This window comes from Kogia breviceps, chromosome 4, assembly GCF_026419965.1.
Source record: "Kogia breviceps isolate mKogBre1 chromosome 4, mKogBre1 haplotype 1, whole genome shotgun sequence".
In the NCBI taxonomy this organism is placed as follows: domain Eukaryota; kingdom Metazoa; phylum Chordata; class Mammalia; order Artiodactyla; family Physeteridae; genus Kogia; species Kogia breviceps.
Genome location: NC_081313.1, coordinates 41,881,427 through 41,897,132, shown reverse-complemented (window position 1 = coordinate 41,897,132; position 15,706 = coordinate 41,881,427). Strand labels below are relative to the sequence as shown.

The window sequence follows — 15,706 nt, the reverse complement described above, 5'->3', positions numbered from 1 at the left end:
GTCACCCCAGCATGAAGAGGTAGAAGAGAAGAGGAGGTCCAGCTATGGGCACTGAGAAGGAGGGACCTGTGAAGTAGGAGGAGGGCCAGGAGAGGGTGACGTGCTGGAAACCAAGTGAAGAGAGCACTTCAAAGAGGAGGAAGAGGGCTTCCCTGGTGGCGCAGTGGTTGAGAGTCCGCCTGCCGATGCAGGGGACACGGGTTCGTGCCCCGGTCTGGGAGGGTCCCACATGCCGTGGAGTGGCTGGGCCTGTGAGCCATGGCCGCTGGGCCTTGTGCGTCCGGAGCCTGTGCTCTGCAATGGGAGAGGCCGCAACAGTGAGAGGCCCGCGTACCAAAAAAAAAAAAAAAAAAAAAAGAGGAGGAAGAGCTCCACTGTGTCAAATACTGCTGGGAAGGCAAGTAAAAGGGGACTGAAAACTGACCATTGGGTTTAACAAAATGAAGCCCTTGACGAGCCGTTTCTGTAGAGTGTGGGGCAAAAGCCATACTGCAGGTTCAGAGAGAATGGAAGGAGAGAAATTGGAGTATAGACATCTCATTTGAGGAGTTTTGACATAGAGCAAAACAGAGAAATGGGGGAAATGCCTGGAGAAGGAGTCTTGTTTTCTTTTTTTAAGCTGGGGAGGGTAGAATCACGTTTATATGCTTATGAGAATGGAAAAAATTGGGGATGAGGTGGCGGGGTGGGGAGGAACGCAGAATTGCTGGAGCTGATGTCTTTGAGTTGGTGAGAGGCACTCCTGAAAATCCATGTTGCAGTTTGCTCTTTGCTGAATCTCTGGAGGCCTAACCCACATACCCAAACTTGGAGGAGAGTAATGCTTAAAATGGAGAGCAGATTTAGCACACTATCGTGTGACAGAAGAATGGCATTTTTCACTTGCTCTGGGCACATCTTCTCTCTTCGCAAGGCACATCAGCTTGAAGGCAGAAGATTGCTTGGTTAGATAGGATTTTATAACTCCCCTAACTCCTATACCCCGAATCTGAAATCACATTTCCTTCCAGCAAGACTTCCGCCTTGCTGATCAAGTGCTGTCTCTCTCAAAGGAGCTGACATCAGGCCCCCAGAATCAGCATACCATAATTCTGCAACAATAAGCACTGACAAATGATTCTTCATTATCTCTCCTTTTTCAGAAAGTGGTCTGTCCCTCCTGTCTCTTTTCCTTAGACATATTGGTGATAACAGAGGATTAGATTACAGAATAGCTTTCTTCAGCTGCTTCTCAATCTCTAAGATGCCCTTTGGAGATACTGTATGGTTTGTTCTTCTCAAGTCTATTTAGTGGGCTCTTGACAACTCCTCCCTTTGGGTGGGATGCTTGGGTAACCCCTGTGCAACCGTCGAAAGTTGCTGCTTCTAGTTTCAGTCTTAGAAGATAGACAGCTCTTTTTTAAAAAAAATTGAGATATAATTCATATAGCATAAACCCGGCCATTTAAAAGTGTACAATTCAATGGTTTTTAGTATATGCACAGGGCTGTGCACCCATAACCATAATCTAATTCCCAAAGATTTTCATTGCTCCAAAAAAGGAAACCCCATAACCATTAGCAGCCACTCCCCATCTCCCACTTCCTTCTACCCCTTGGCAAATACCCATTTACTTTCTGTCAATAAATTTGCTTATTCTGGATGTTTTCTATAAATGGAATCATACATGTGGCCTTTTCTATCTGGCTTCTTTCATTTAGAACAGTGTTTTCAATAGTGTTTAGCTGTGTTCAGCCATGTTCATACATGATACAATGTATCAGTACTTCATTTCCTTTTATGGTTGAATAATATTCCATTGTATGGACATGCCACATTTTGTTTATCTGTTCATTAGTTGTAGACTTTGGGTTGTTTCTACTTTTGGGTTATTACGAACGATGTTGCTATAATCATTCATATACAAGCTTTTGTGAGGACATGGATTTTCGCTAGTGCCCAGGAGTGCGATTGCTGGGTCATATGTTAACACTATGTCTAACCTTTTGAGGAACAGCCAAACTTTTCCACAGTGTCTGTGCCGTTTCACATTCCCATAAGTGTTGTATGAGGGTTTCTCTACACCCTCGCTAACACTTGTTATTGTCTGTTTTTTGATGAAAGCCATCCTAAGAGGTGTGAACTAGGAGGACGGGACCACTCAACTTCAGATTTTTGGGGGCACCTCCCATTAGACCCTTTTATGTTACTGTTTACAGATGTGAAAATGGAGGCACAGACTAATTCCCTGCTCAAGGTCTTATACTGTTCAGTGATGGAATTGGTGTCTGACTTGTGGACCAGTGATTCTTTCCACCAGGCTGTTGTGATGTCTGTGGCATTCTAGTCAGGAATCTGAAATTTTTATTGGTGTGTTTAAATACAGGGAAGATCTCAGCGGGAAGACTCTGAGGGCTAATTGTGAGGTCTGCTGGAAGTGTGAAATATTATTTATCTTTTCCCCCATCACCTTCTCAACACAGTAGACAGCCTTACTCTGTTATGTGTTCTTCAGAACCTGAAGCAGATGTCTTCTTATTTATGGATTTCTCCTTGTTTTCTACTAGACTTCAAATATTTTGAGGGCAGTGGTCATGTCTTAGTATTTATAAATCTGGACGTAATGCCTGGTACATGGCGGGCCCTCAGGAAATGTTTGAGGAATTAAATTGGATAAATCACCCAGAATTATTAGAGAATGAGTTTATTATAAATCAACTCTTTGGAGAAAAACACAACAAAAAGATGAGATACAAATGGTAGGTGATAAAAAAGCCACTTTCCTTTATTACTTATCACAGTCTGTTAAGAATAGCATAGAACTAGACGCAGATGTAGGGAACGGACATGTGGACATAGTGGGGAAGGGGAGGCTGGGACCAATTGAGAGAGTGGCATGGACATATATACCCTGCCATGTGTAAAATAGATAGCTAGTGGGAAGCAGCCACATAGCACAGGGAGCTCAGCTTGGCGCTCTGTGACCACCTAGAGGGGTGGGATGGGGGTGGTGGGAGGCAGGCTCAAGAAGGAGGGGATATATGTATACATACAGCTGATTCACTTTGTTGTACACCAGAAACTAATACAACATTGTAAAGCAATTATACTCCCCCCAAAAAAGAATAACATAGAATGAAGCTTAGTGCTTGCATGTATAAATTGATTAGCTAAGGCAAAATACATATCAAGATACTGGCTGGACTGTGGCCTATTGGTCTTTGTAATTTTAGTCTACTTGTAATTAATAAATGATGCAATTGCCCTGAACTATCTCTAACCTCAAATTCCAAATTTTCCAGCTATCTAAAACACACATTGCGTCTTTCCCACTGTATTTATAATAAGAATTTTTGTAAAAAGTTAAACTATACAGAAGCATAGAGTAAGAAGTGAAAAATCCCTCTTTATCTCTGTCCTTATTCCAACATGGAATAGAATATCGGGCTCTAAATTCTTAAGGCCACAAATATTTTGGAGTTTCATTTGGAAGAAATAAGAATATTCTAAATTTCCCTGAGGTTGACTTCCTTTTAAGGATGAACACAAAAGTGACAGCCCTCAAATTCTGAATAAAACATAGAATCACTGAACTGGGGAACTTTTTCTCAAGGGACATCTCTTGCCATGGATAGAGAACATGTGATGAATCAGTCTTCACTAATCGTGAATGAGTGAAGGCAGGAGGTTATTTCTGTCATTGCTGATTTTATTTCAGACAGGCTGTCATTTGTATACGAAGTTAAGAGAGTTGTGAGGTGTTTCTTCAGATAGGTCACGTTAAAACCCCCTTTACTTGGTTACCTCAATTTTCTACTTTGAAGAAGAAATGTTATATGGCTCCTGCAATGGTTTTCTTTATCCAGTTGAGGTATTTTTTGGTAAGGAGAATGTAGATGCCAGGCTTCTGGGGGTTACCACACTTCCAAAAGGAAGTGACACCTCTGAAAACGTTATCACATATCAGAGGACTTCCAGAATCCCCCTGGAAAAGAAAGTCATATGTTTTAAACAGGAGTGCTTTCCAAAGATATTTACTTACCTTTTTAGTCATTCATTTATTCACTCATCCGCTCACACATTGTTTCTCTCTTTCCTTTTTAAAGGCTAATTTTATATCTCTTTTTATTAATTGTCTGCCCTCAGCATCAATTAACACCGATTTGTTTATATTTCCGATCATTTTCATTTTGAAAAAGGCAATTCTGGAGAAGACGTACAAACTCATTTTCATCAGTAAAACAAAGAAAGAATAACAAAGGAAGCCTTTAAAATAATTGTGAAAAATAATTGTCTCCTTCAGTTGACCTGTATCCCCTATTCTTGGCCAGTAGATGTTAGGGGAAGAAACTGAATGTAGGGCTGCGTGAAGGCATGAGATGGGATCTGAGCCACTCCCTCCTCTGAAGGAGGTCACGGGTTAAGCCGTCTCAGACCAAGGAGTACTTGTGATAGTTCAAACAATTTTTAGGGATCTTTTCCAGTTTTCATCAGCCCTCATTTTATATTCTCTCTGACCTTTCAAACCACCTCTGGATCGTGAGTTCCAAGTAGGACCAAACCGTAGTCAAGCACATGGAGACTCAGAACAACACAGGAGTTAGGAATCAGATGGCCCCAGTCTAAGTCCAGGTCCACCCCACTGAGAGCTGAGTTATCTAACTCGAGGAAGTAACTTTCTAAGCCTTAATTTCTCTATCTGTAAAATAGAGTTGGTAATAATAGTGTCTAGCCTATGGGGCTATTTGAGGATCAAGTGGCATAGAGTATAGAACTTGATATAGTTCCTGCCATCTGATAAATGCCAGCTGTTGTGATCAGTTTTGAGAGGGCTGAACAGCATCTGTAAGTGGTGGTTAAATGGGATCCTGATTATTAGGAACGAGAGAAGTTTCCTTGGGCAGAATGTCAAGCTGATGTTCTTGCAGGCCTCACACATAAAGAGTAATAATGATAGTCCGCCCTCTTGTTCCTAGGTACTCTATTTAACCTGATTTCCTGTAGCCCCCAAACGGTTAAAATGTTTAATTTACTTACTTCACATGAATCATCTTCACCTTTTCTACCACCAGCACAGATCATACTGAGATCAATAACTGGATTAAAATTATAGTGCTGGGCATCATTGCATATTTTCCTATCCATCACAGTAATGTTGGCTTCTCTCAAGGCACTTGAAATTTTGCACATGTCTTTTTTGGTGCTTTCCCATCCTGCCACCTTGGTGTGGGGTTTGACATCGTCTCCTGTTTCTGGTAGCTGAAGTATTCCTACAGCTTTGGTCATAGCTGCTTTACCATCCAGTTAGAATAGAGACAGGAGATGCAGTTTTAGGGAAGGGCAACAGTAACCAAGCCCAGAAAACAGCTCTGACTGAAATAGATATCTTGCTTATTTAGCATGTTCCAACCTAATTGACCATCAGTTACTGAATTTTTTAAAAGTCACAGCACCCCTTTTCATGCATGTTTTGCTAGTCTAGTCTAGATAAACTTCAGTCCAGTTGACCTGTCAGTGATGACATTATGTTGGTGGTGGCTGACAGTTCGGTGGTTGAAAAGCTGTACTGGAGAGTGCAATCACTATTTTATTCAGGTGGTCTTAGGTTTGTGAACTGACTGGTACTGAGACCAATGGAAGGAAGCCAGGGCTCCAGGTGCAGTGGGGCGGGGTGGGAAAGGGGCCAGTGTCCTCATTTTCCACGTGGAAATGTGGCTTCCCCACTTCTGAGCAAGTGCAAACCAGCCTAACTGCCTTTGGGGCCGCGCCCACACTCTGCCCTTTTCTTTGATTCACTAAGCTCTCTTCTTGGCTCACCACCTTGCTTTCTTTCTTTCTGAAAAGTCAAGGCAAGGAGAGCAGGGAGTGTGATCAAGGTTGAGTAGAGGGTAGAGGAAGATAATTCTACTTTCTTTTCTTCTTGCCTCAAGCTGTAGGGAGTCCTGGGATTACAGACCTTCTACAAACATAGGAGCACAGCAGCAAAGGCCAGTGTCACATTCCTATCATTGCATTGCTTTCAGGCCCCACTTCCTGACATTAGACAGTCCCCACTTCCTCAGTGCCCACTCTGAGTTGCTGGTGGGCCCAGCACTTACCCTGCTAGCATTTAGAAAGTGAGATGGCCATAGTCTAAAATCTCTCCATAGAACATGACTTCAAATGCCTACATGCAACGTCTCTCCTTCTCTCCTACTCATGCTTTCTCACAGCCTTCATGCGTGTTATCTGGTTGGATGGACAAGGAGACAGGAGAACCCCCAGAAAGGACTTCAGATCAGAATTGGAGTCAGGAAGCATATGTTTGTAAGTAGCTCTCCTGGGGTCAGGCACACACAGCAGTGATGAGCACATCGGTAGGTTTTAACCGTGGAAGGTTAACCACGGGGAGGTTCTGATACCCTCTTTATGAGTTCTCTAGCAACATCATCCCACTGGCCACAGTGTCAGAGGTGAGAGGGAGTTTCCTGACTTTACTTCAAGAACTAGAACACCTTGCACCCCCTACTCACCCCACACTATTGTAAAGGTAAGATTTTTAGTTCCTGAAGGAGACTTGACAACTGCTACCACTTTCTTGAAACCTGAGCGCAGAATCTCTTCTCTTGATGACCTTTGCCACTGTCTGGCTTAATTCCATCCCTTATCCAAAATTATTCGGGAAATATTTATGGAGGGCCTACTATGTACTAGGAACTATACTACCTGGTACAGGGCATACCAATAAAAAGACAAAAATATCTGTTCTTTGAAGCTTACATTCCAGCGAGGGGGGCAGACAACGAAACTAAGGTACATCAGAAGTGTGTGCTTTGTTCACAGACCTACTAGAGAATGGACTTGAGGATATGGGGATGGGGAAGGGTAAGCTGTGACGAAGTGAGAGAGTGGCATGGACGTATATACACTACCAAATGTAAAAGAGATAGCTAGTGGGAAGCAGCCGCATAGCACAGGGAGATCAGCTCGGTGCTTTGTGACCACCTAGAGGGGTGGGATAGGGAGGGTGGGAGGGAGGGTGATGCAAGAGGGAAGAGATATGGGAACATATGTATATGTATAACTGATTCACTTTCTTGTAAAGCAGAAACTAACACACCATTGTAAAACAGTTATACTCCAATAAAGATGTTAAAAAAATAAAAATAATATAGTAAAATAATAATAATAAAAAGAAAAAAAAGAAGTGCGTGCTGTGGAGAAAAACGCAGGAGGGAAGTAGGCCACAGAGTGCCCTCTACTGGGCAGGGGAGGGAATTGCCTTTCCCTGCCCAGGGAGGGGGACTGGAGGGAATTAGATTATGAGTGAGGAGGGGTGACCTGAGAGAGAGGCCCAGCCTGAGAGTCTCAAGGCAGATAGTATGGGGGTCACTGATAAGTATTGGGGAGCAGGGAATGTGGGGAGTTTGCCGGAAACACATGGCACTCTAGGAACCTCTCTTTACTCCTACTGATGAGGGTGTGCGTATCCCCTGAGCATCCTCTTGACTCCTGCTAGGGAAGTTCCTCATCAAGCCCCTTTGGACAAGTGTGAACCTCAGCTCACACTCTGCCTTCCAGTTCTGCCTTTTCTGTTATACTTTCTGCACAGCAGCCAGATAATCCTTCTAAAAACAAGTCTGATCATGTCACTGCCCAGCTTAAAACACTTTCCCATTTCCTTCCCCATAAAGTTCAAACTTCTTCCCGTGGTTCACAATATCTGGGTCCCCTCTTTTTCAAATCTCATGATAACTTCCCTTTCTTCCCTTCTTCTTCCAAATGCATTTTCCAGAAAGACTCCTCTTATACACACTGCTCTTCCTGCCTGAAAGGCCCTTTCCTCCTTCTTTCCTACTAACTCCTGCACCTTCTCTAAGAAAGCTTCCCTGACCGCCTGGACACACCATGTGCTCCCGTAGAGTCTCCTTCTTAGTTATCTCCATCACCGATGAGTCACATACCACCAGATCAGAGCTGTTGATATATTTGTCTGTCTCTCCCACTAGACTGTGAACACTTTGAGAACAGAACTTATTTATCTTATGAGGAAGAGAAGAGCTTACTGGCACTCACTGTTGGGCCACGATTTTTCCTGTTGATAATGAACACTTGTCATAGAGCACCAATATCAGACAGGGTGAGCCTCAAGAAGGGAGCAAAACCCAGGCCGCTCTGCAGTCACGTTTGAGTACAGGCAAAAGCAAGGTCGTTGTTCCCACCACAAAAATGACCAAGCGCCCCCTATCGGCTAAAATGAGTGATTGCTGCTTCTTATCAATCACAGATTTAGCCTCCTGGGTAAGTAAGATTCACTGAGATACTCAGTCATAGAATTACCCACTTCCTGACAACAGTCAGTTCAGAGCAAACTCCTACTTCCTAGAACCCTCCCCCTCACCTGACAAATCCTAGGATAAGCCCCATCTAACACTCTCTTACTGAGCCACCCCATGGTTCCTCACGGTGTATAGTCTCCCTTGCTGAGCACGAATCAATAAATGCAACTTGGTTTGACTGCAGTTGAGTTGCTGGTGGCATTACCACTTTGGATTGACAGGTCTTACCACAGTAGGACTTCTGTCAATATCTGTTAAATTGAACTGAATTCCAAGAGGGTGAACATCTGTACAATTGCTCTGAGCCCCAGCTGTCCTTCTTACCCCTACATCCTGGCATTAGCCAACCATTGGCTATGAGGCCAGTGTGTAAAAAATAGTTTCAGGTTAAACTGACCAAATTTCAAAATTTTGCAATTTCAAAAGAGTTATTGAAAAAATAACCCATATTTACCTGAAGGAGTTGAAGATCCCCTTCAAATGTCTGTGGATTGAAGCATGGATGGGGAATTGCTTTTTTAATGGAAAATACTTGGTCATATTTCTCTTTATGGCAGGTAGAGCGGGCCCCACGAATAACTCGAGGATTGCCTTTCCTGGAAAAAAACAAGGACGATGTATCATTTATGTGAGAGAATAGAGGAAATTAAGCATGAACTTAATTTATTAAATCTGACCAGTTATTTCAGATGGTTTCCTATTTATAAACAAGCACAGCAAGGCAGGGGGGAATTTATGAGGTTTTTTTTCTTTTGGTGTTTTAGTTATTTTTACCTAAAACTCCCAAGACATGTGTTATCTTAGGTGCTTCAGCTTCACATCTTTTCAAAGAAGAGGCAACAGGAGAGAAATTCCAGGTCTTCTGGCTGAGGCAAGAGCGTTGGGTTGGCAAGACCTGGAGAGGTCTGCTTGGGTGCTGACCAAAGAGGACTGCTGCAGGAAGAGGAGCTGCCAGTTTCTCCATCTGCCTTGGATTTGTGGAATCAACACCTAATGGAAGAGACTCAACCCAAGAACTAGAGACTAAACCTAAGAGTGAGAGCAGAGGTAGTGGGTTTGCTTTTCTGTGTTTCACGGAGACAGTGTACCTTGCTTAAGTCTTCAAAGATGACAAAGATGGAAAAGAGTCAGGCTTTTAATAGGTAAGACTGAAGAAATGAATTGACTTTATAGTGAAATTTTAAAGCTGAATGTAAACACACACACACACACACACACACACACACACACACAGGAGCAAATAAACTGCTAGCCGCCAAGTCTAGTTTGTGAATCTAATGATAGCTAATCTGGGAGAGGTGGGCACAAGCGTTTCTTGATTTGCCGGACAGACTTTGCACCAAGTGGGTCTGTTAATTAAGAGTGCCAGTGGTGATCTTCACAGTGTACATTCTGCTGAATTTCCTACTTGATAAATTCTCATTTGATACAACAACATAATGTAGATCTCTTTTGATCTTCTTTGTGGGAAGCTAGTTTTTAAGTCTCTTCTTTTATGCATGCAATTTATGCAAACGTGAGCAGGGAAATAGTAGGTACCAACAACAGGTACTGATAAAGAGAACAGCAGCATATCCTTGTGATAAATGTTATTTTGACTTTCAAATCACAATTAGGAAAAACATTAGTTTGAGCCATAGGAAACGGGTATTTTGTAAAGTCAAACAGTTAAATATCAGTAATTTCTTATGGTTCAATCTAATATGTAGCAACATGGGACAAAACTAATTATATAACAGTAAGTAAATCGCTTGTAATCATAGAGAATACTTAACTTGCTCAACTATGTAAAATATAGTTATGGAAAAAGCCTGCAACAAAATATAGCAAAATATTAACAGTGATTGTGTGAAGTTGATAAGATTATGAGTGCCATTTCTCACCATTTTGTTTTTCAAAATGTTGATAATATTGCTATTTATAGTGAAAAAATTTTTTAAATAATATGAGAAAATGGTCATGCATTTCAATTTTATTCTATAGGATCTGGCCTTTGCTTATAGAGGTAAACATAATAATAGTACATATCAGTGAATGTGCTTGTGCACTTTCTTCTCCATCCCTACCTACCTACCTAATTTGGTTTTGGACTTTATTTTCACAGCTCCTGTTCCCCTGCCCCCCCCCCCCCCCCCCCCCCCCCCCCCCGCCCAAACTGCCTGAGAATGAGAGGAGCTCAGAATTACTTACAGGTCACAGTGAGCAGCTGTCAACACCCAGTTTTCTTTGATCAAAGCCCCTGCACAGACTTTCAGCCCTTCGATTAGAGCCATGTAGCGTCTTGTGTGAGGTGGCACTTCTTTTCCTCCTATAATTCCCTCACAGGATACTGGAAAAACTAAAAGAGTGATCCAGAGTGAAATCCTATCTTACCAAGTCATGCTTCCCTCTGAAAAGTTCTGATATAATGAATAGATCCAGATAGAGTACATAGACATGCACTCTGTGTCAGGGAGAGATCAAAGCAGTCCAGGTGGCACAGAGTTTTTAAAATTTTCCATGACAGCTCTGTATAATAGTATCTTGAACTTAAACAATCTTCTCTTCCTCAAGAATGCAAAGCAGCTTTAACATAATGTCTGTCTCCTTCCTATCCCTGGGAGGTAGAAAATGTTAGGCAATAGAGTCTCTTTTCTTAAAGCTCAAAAAGCAAAAAAGACTGGGCTTCCCTGGTGGCGCAGTGATTGAGAATCCGCCTGCCGATGCAGGGGACACGGGTTCGTGCCCCGGTCCGGGAAGATCCCACATGCCGCAGAGCGGCTGGGCCCGTGAGCCATGGCCGCTGAGCCTGCGCGTCCGGAGCCTGTGCTCCACAATGGGAGAGGCCACAACAGTGAGAGGCCCGCATACCAAAAAAAAAAGCAAAAAGACTTAACATCACACAGTAAGAGCAGATCGGGGAGAAACCCCATAACCCCATTCTCCTGTTTCTTCCATTACGAGTCAGTTCTCTTCCTATTACAGGCTGCATTGTCTCAGTCTTGGGTTGGACACTGTGTTATTGACCTTAAAAATCTCACAGTGTTCCATGGTGAGATTATTATTTGGAATGGTGGTTTGGTAAGTTATATTAAATTCAAAGAGAAAAAATCAACAACTATAGTAGCAATAATAACGAAAACATCTATGATTTACCAGGCACTGGTTAGTGTCAGACACTGGTTCTGATGTTTGCTACAATGAAAGGTGGGTGTTATTATTCCCATGTGGAGATAAGGAACGTGAAGTTTAGACAGGGCGATTACCTCGCCCAAGTTCACACAACTAATAAATAGCAAAGCAGTCTTCTAATACAGTTCCGCATCATGAAAAATCATACTCTTTCCATTGAGATGCACTGTTTGCCTAAAGTAGTGGTTCTGTACCTTTGTTAGTTTTGAAATATAGAGCCATTTGAAAATCTGATATAGTACAGGCACACAGATGCATGTAAATATTTGCATACAGTTTTGGGAGAGTCACAGACTTCTTGATGCCCATCCATGGCCTTGAAGGAGCTCATGGATCCCACATTAAGATACCCAGCTCTGGAGCTTCCCTGGTGGTGCAGTGGTTAAGAATCTGCCTGCTAACGCATGGGACGAGGGTTTGTGCCCCGGTCCAGGAAGATCCCACATGCCGCGGAGCAACCAAGCCCGTGAGCCACAATTACTGAGCCTGCGAGAGAGGCTGTGATAGTGAGAGGCCCGCGCACCGCGATGAAGAGTGGCCCCCGCTTGCCACAACTACAGAAAGCCCTCGCACAGAAACGAAGACCCAACACAGCCAAAAATAAATAAATTTTTTTTTAAAGTCTTTAAGATGGTAACTTTTATGTTTTATATATATATATATATATATATATATATATAAAGAATCCCAGCTCTGAAGGTATCATTGAACTATAAGATATCATAGTGTATGGTTAAGAACCTGAACTCTGGGTTCAAATCCCAGCCCTACTGCTTACTAGTTGATGACTTTAGTAAATGGACTTAACCTCTCTGTGCCTTGGTTTCCTCATATATAAAATGGGCTGATAACAATGATACTTAAGAAGAGTATAAGTAAAACACATAGAACACTGCTATACTTCATTGTAAGTTTTATGCAGTGTTGGCACGCACGTGCGCGCGCACACACACACACACACACACACACAGTTCATTAGATTATTTTTTACGTTGATGTTATTGCTTTCTTCAGCACCCCCACTGTTGGAAATAGGCCTCACAAATACCTTCTGAAAACCAAAGTTTTAAGATTTATCTGAGAGCTATGACTACTCAGTTGTATCTGTATGACTGAGCCCTCCAGTTAATAAGTAATCTATCCATCCCCAATTTAATGGCTTTGTTAGTTTTTCACTTGAAGTTTGAGCTCTGTAGATCTGGCCTGAATATTTGATAACCTTCAGATATAGTTAATGCTTTCATATTTTTGCTGTAGACACAATAGGGTATGTTTTCACCTTAAAAAGCCAATATGCCATTTAGATAGCAAAGAAAAAAGGTAACATGAAAAATTATTGGAAATTAAGTTGTGATATCTTTTTCCCTTTTACACAATATTAAATAAAAGTTGAAGCAATATAAAATTCTACTTTCTTATGAGCAAAACTAAAAAGCATATGGAAATATGTCTTACCTCCAGGAATTAGAAGGAGACACATGCCAGTGGGAAAAGAGAAAGGGAAAGGAATTTTCATGGCTTCTGTTACTCACATATGGAGACTATTTAGTTTCAGGTACTGACTTAGTAATATATAATGAAACACAAAGGATGTGGGTTTTTTCTTTTTATCTTTCTCTGCTATGTGGCTAAAGAGTTTGGTATTTTATTACTGGAAAACATAGCTTTATTTTAAAGATGGTATGGTTACTTATTTATTTCACATTTCCTTCAGGGTTAGACCTTTCCTACCTTAAAGGGTAAATGTGAAGCCATGGGGACTGTTTCATTTTTATTTATTATTATTATTATTTTAATACATCTTTATTGGAGCATAACTGCCTCACAATAACATGTTAGTTTCTGTTGTACAACGAAGCAAATCAGCCATGGGGACTATTTTAAATTAAGAACATTAAATAGAAAATTGCTCTTCTTTGGCAACTTTTTCACTTTCAAATATGAGTTTATTTTAAAAAACTGAGAATTCAAGTCTATGTAAGAAATTATTTTGAAATATCATCTTTAAACCTATTCTAGTGGGGGAAAGGACAGATATTTGATGCATTCATTGTTGAGATTGCTGGGTACCCATCAAGGGAAAACTGAAGTTAGATTCTTAAAGCACACCATTCAACTATAAAAGCACTAAATGAAGGTACAGATATTCACACACATGTAGAAATGAGAAAGGGACTTTGAGATATGAAATCAAAGGCAGAATTTGTAAAAGACTGATAGATTCAATGATGAAAAATTGAAGTTTCTGTACCTTAACACAGCAAACATAAAGCCAAATTGCAAACATTTTCAATCTATGTGACACAAATGGATATTTTTATAAAGCAATAATAAAAGATGAACACCTGAAAAGACAAATGGTCAGAGAATTTGAACAAGTAATTTACAAAAGAAGAAATAAAAATGGCTCCTATATTCCTAACCTACGGAGGAATGCATAATCACATAGCACAAGTTATCTGTAATAAAAATGCAATTTAAAACATTTAGGTACTATTTTTGCCTGTCAAATTACTAAAAATTAAAAAACACACAAAAAATACTCTCTGTTGTTGGAAATTCTCATGTGTTGATGGTATTTCAAACTGCTGCTATCTTTTTGGAAGGCAATACATATGAAAGGGTTGTTAAATTTTGTATGATCGTTGACCCAACAAGTCATGTTTATGATTCATAATTTTAAAAATTGTGAAATTTAGCAATAAGGAGTTCCACTGCATTATTGTTCCTAATGAGAAAAAGTTGAAAATAATCTAAATGCCCCCAAGTAAGAAATTAGGTAAGCGTATTAGTTTCCCATTGCTGCTGTAACAAATTACTGCAAACTTAGGGGCTTAGAGCAATACAAATTTATTATTTTACAGTTCTGTAGGTCAGAAGTCTGATGTGGGTCTCCCTGGGCTAAAACAAAGGTATTAGCAGGGCTGCATTCCTTTCTGGATGTTCTAAGGGAAAATCCATTTCCTTGCCTTTTCCAGCTTCTAAAGGCAGCCAGCATTCCTTGGCTTTTGGCACCCTTCCAGCTTCAAAGGCATCAATGGCTGGTGGAGTCTTTTTCATTCTGACACTGACTTTCCTTCTGCCTGCTACTTCCACATTTAAGGACTCCTGTGATTACATTGGACTCACTCTGATAATCTCCCTATTTTAATGCGAGCTGATTAGCAACTTTAGTTTCATCTACAACCTCATTTCCTCTTTGCCAAGTAAACTAAGATTCATAGACTCTAGAGATTAGGATGTGGGCAGCTTTGGGTAGGCGGGAGCATTATTCTGCATATCATAGTAAGTAAATTATAATTCATTTGTACAACCATTCTGTGCAACCATTAAACAGCATGGAAAGTGATCACAAAATGTTGCTGTATCAGACACCTCTTGTGTGTCACCACAGATCCCCTTGACCTCATGTAATCCATGGGCCTTGGGACTTCCCCGGTGGTCCAGTGGCTAAGACTCCATGCTCCCAATGCATGGGGTCCAGGTTTGATCCCTGGTCAGGGAACTAGATCCCTCATGCATGCTGCAACTAAAGATCCTGCATGCCGCAACTGAAGATCCTGCATGACGCAACTAAGACCTGGTGCAGCCAAATAAATAAATAAATAGATAAATAAATAAATACATATTTTTAAAAATCCATGGACCTTGGCCACTTGTTCTTCTCCACCTACTCTGTGGAGACCAATTCCGCACGGCCTTGTACCATCTTGGGCACCACCTGACAGCACCTTGCCTCATGCCTGCATGATACAGCTTTTGCCTCCCACAACTGGACTCCACTGCTGCTGCTGAGACCTAGGGTATGATGCAGAAATGTAGGGGAATTCAAGCCTTTTGGGGAAATCTATTGATTAGTAGGAGATGGAATCTAGTTGATAAATAAGCTATTCTTTGAAGCACTAATTCTTAAAGTTCTTGGAAGATAGTCTGAGCAATCGGTTGTGCCTGATGCCAAGAGGTTTCCTGTTCAGCCATGCACCTTTGTATAGTTCTTCTCCTCAACACTCCTCTTTTCTCCCTTCACACCACCTGCTACCCCCTCCTTCTCAAGTTTTTTTTTTTTTTTTTTTTTTTTTTTTTTTTTTTTTTTTTTTTTTGATATGCGGGCCTCTCACTGTTGTGGCCTCTCCCGTTGCGAAGCACAGGCTCCGGACGCGCAGGCTCAGCGGCCATGGCTCACGGGCCCAGCCGCTCCGCGGCATGTGGGATCTTCCCGGACCGGGGCACGAACCCGT

General features: G+C 41.5%; 1 protein-coding gene across 1 annotated transcript; it reads right to left on the bottom strand.

Annotated features, from left to right (window-relative positions):
• Window positions 1-3,811: 3,811 nt before the first annotated feature.
• Window positions 3,812-12,984, bottom strand: LOC131755017 (granzyme A). The gene is made up of 5 exons (XM_059061142.1): window positions 12,924-12,984; window positions 10,488-10,635; window positions 8,754-8,893; window positions 5,017-5,285; window positions 3,812-3,964 (listed from the first exon to the last, which is right to left on the bottom strand). The coding sequence occupies exons 1-5, from the start codon at window positions 12,982-12,984 to the stop codon at window positions 3,812-3,814; spliced, it is 771 nt and encodes a 256-aa protein (XP_058917125.1).
• Window positions 12,985-15,706: the final 2,722 nt, after the last annotated feature.

Bases quoted from the DNA above. Each gene is read 5' to 3' on its own strand.
- LOC131755017 (XM_059061142.1), bottom strand. From the start codon at position 12,984: ATGAAAATTCCTTTCCCTTTCTCTTTTCCCACTGGCATGTGTCTCCTT. The intron at 10,636-12,923 runs GTAAGACATATT...TCACTCTTTTAG, and splicing joins TCTCCTTCTAATTCCTGGAG to TTTTTCCAGTATCCTGTGAG. The intron at 5,286-8,753 runs AGGTAAATATGG...TGTCTCTATTCT, and splicing joins AGGGGATCTTCAACTCCTTC to AACTGGATGGTAAAGCAGCT.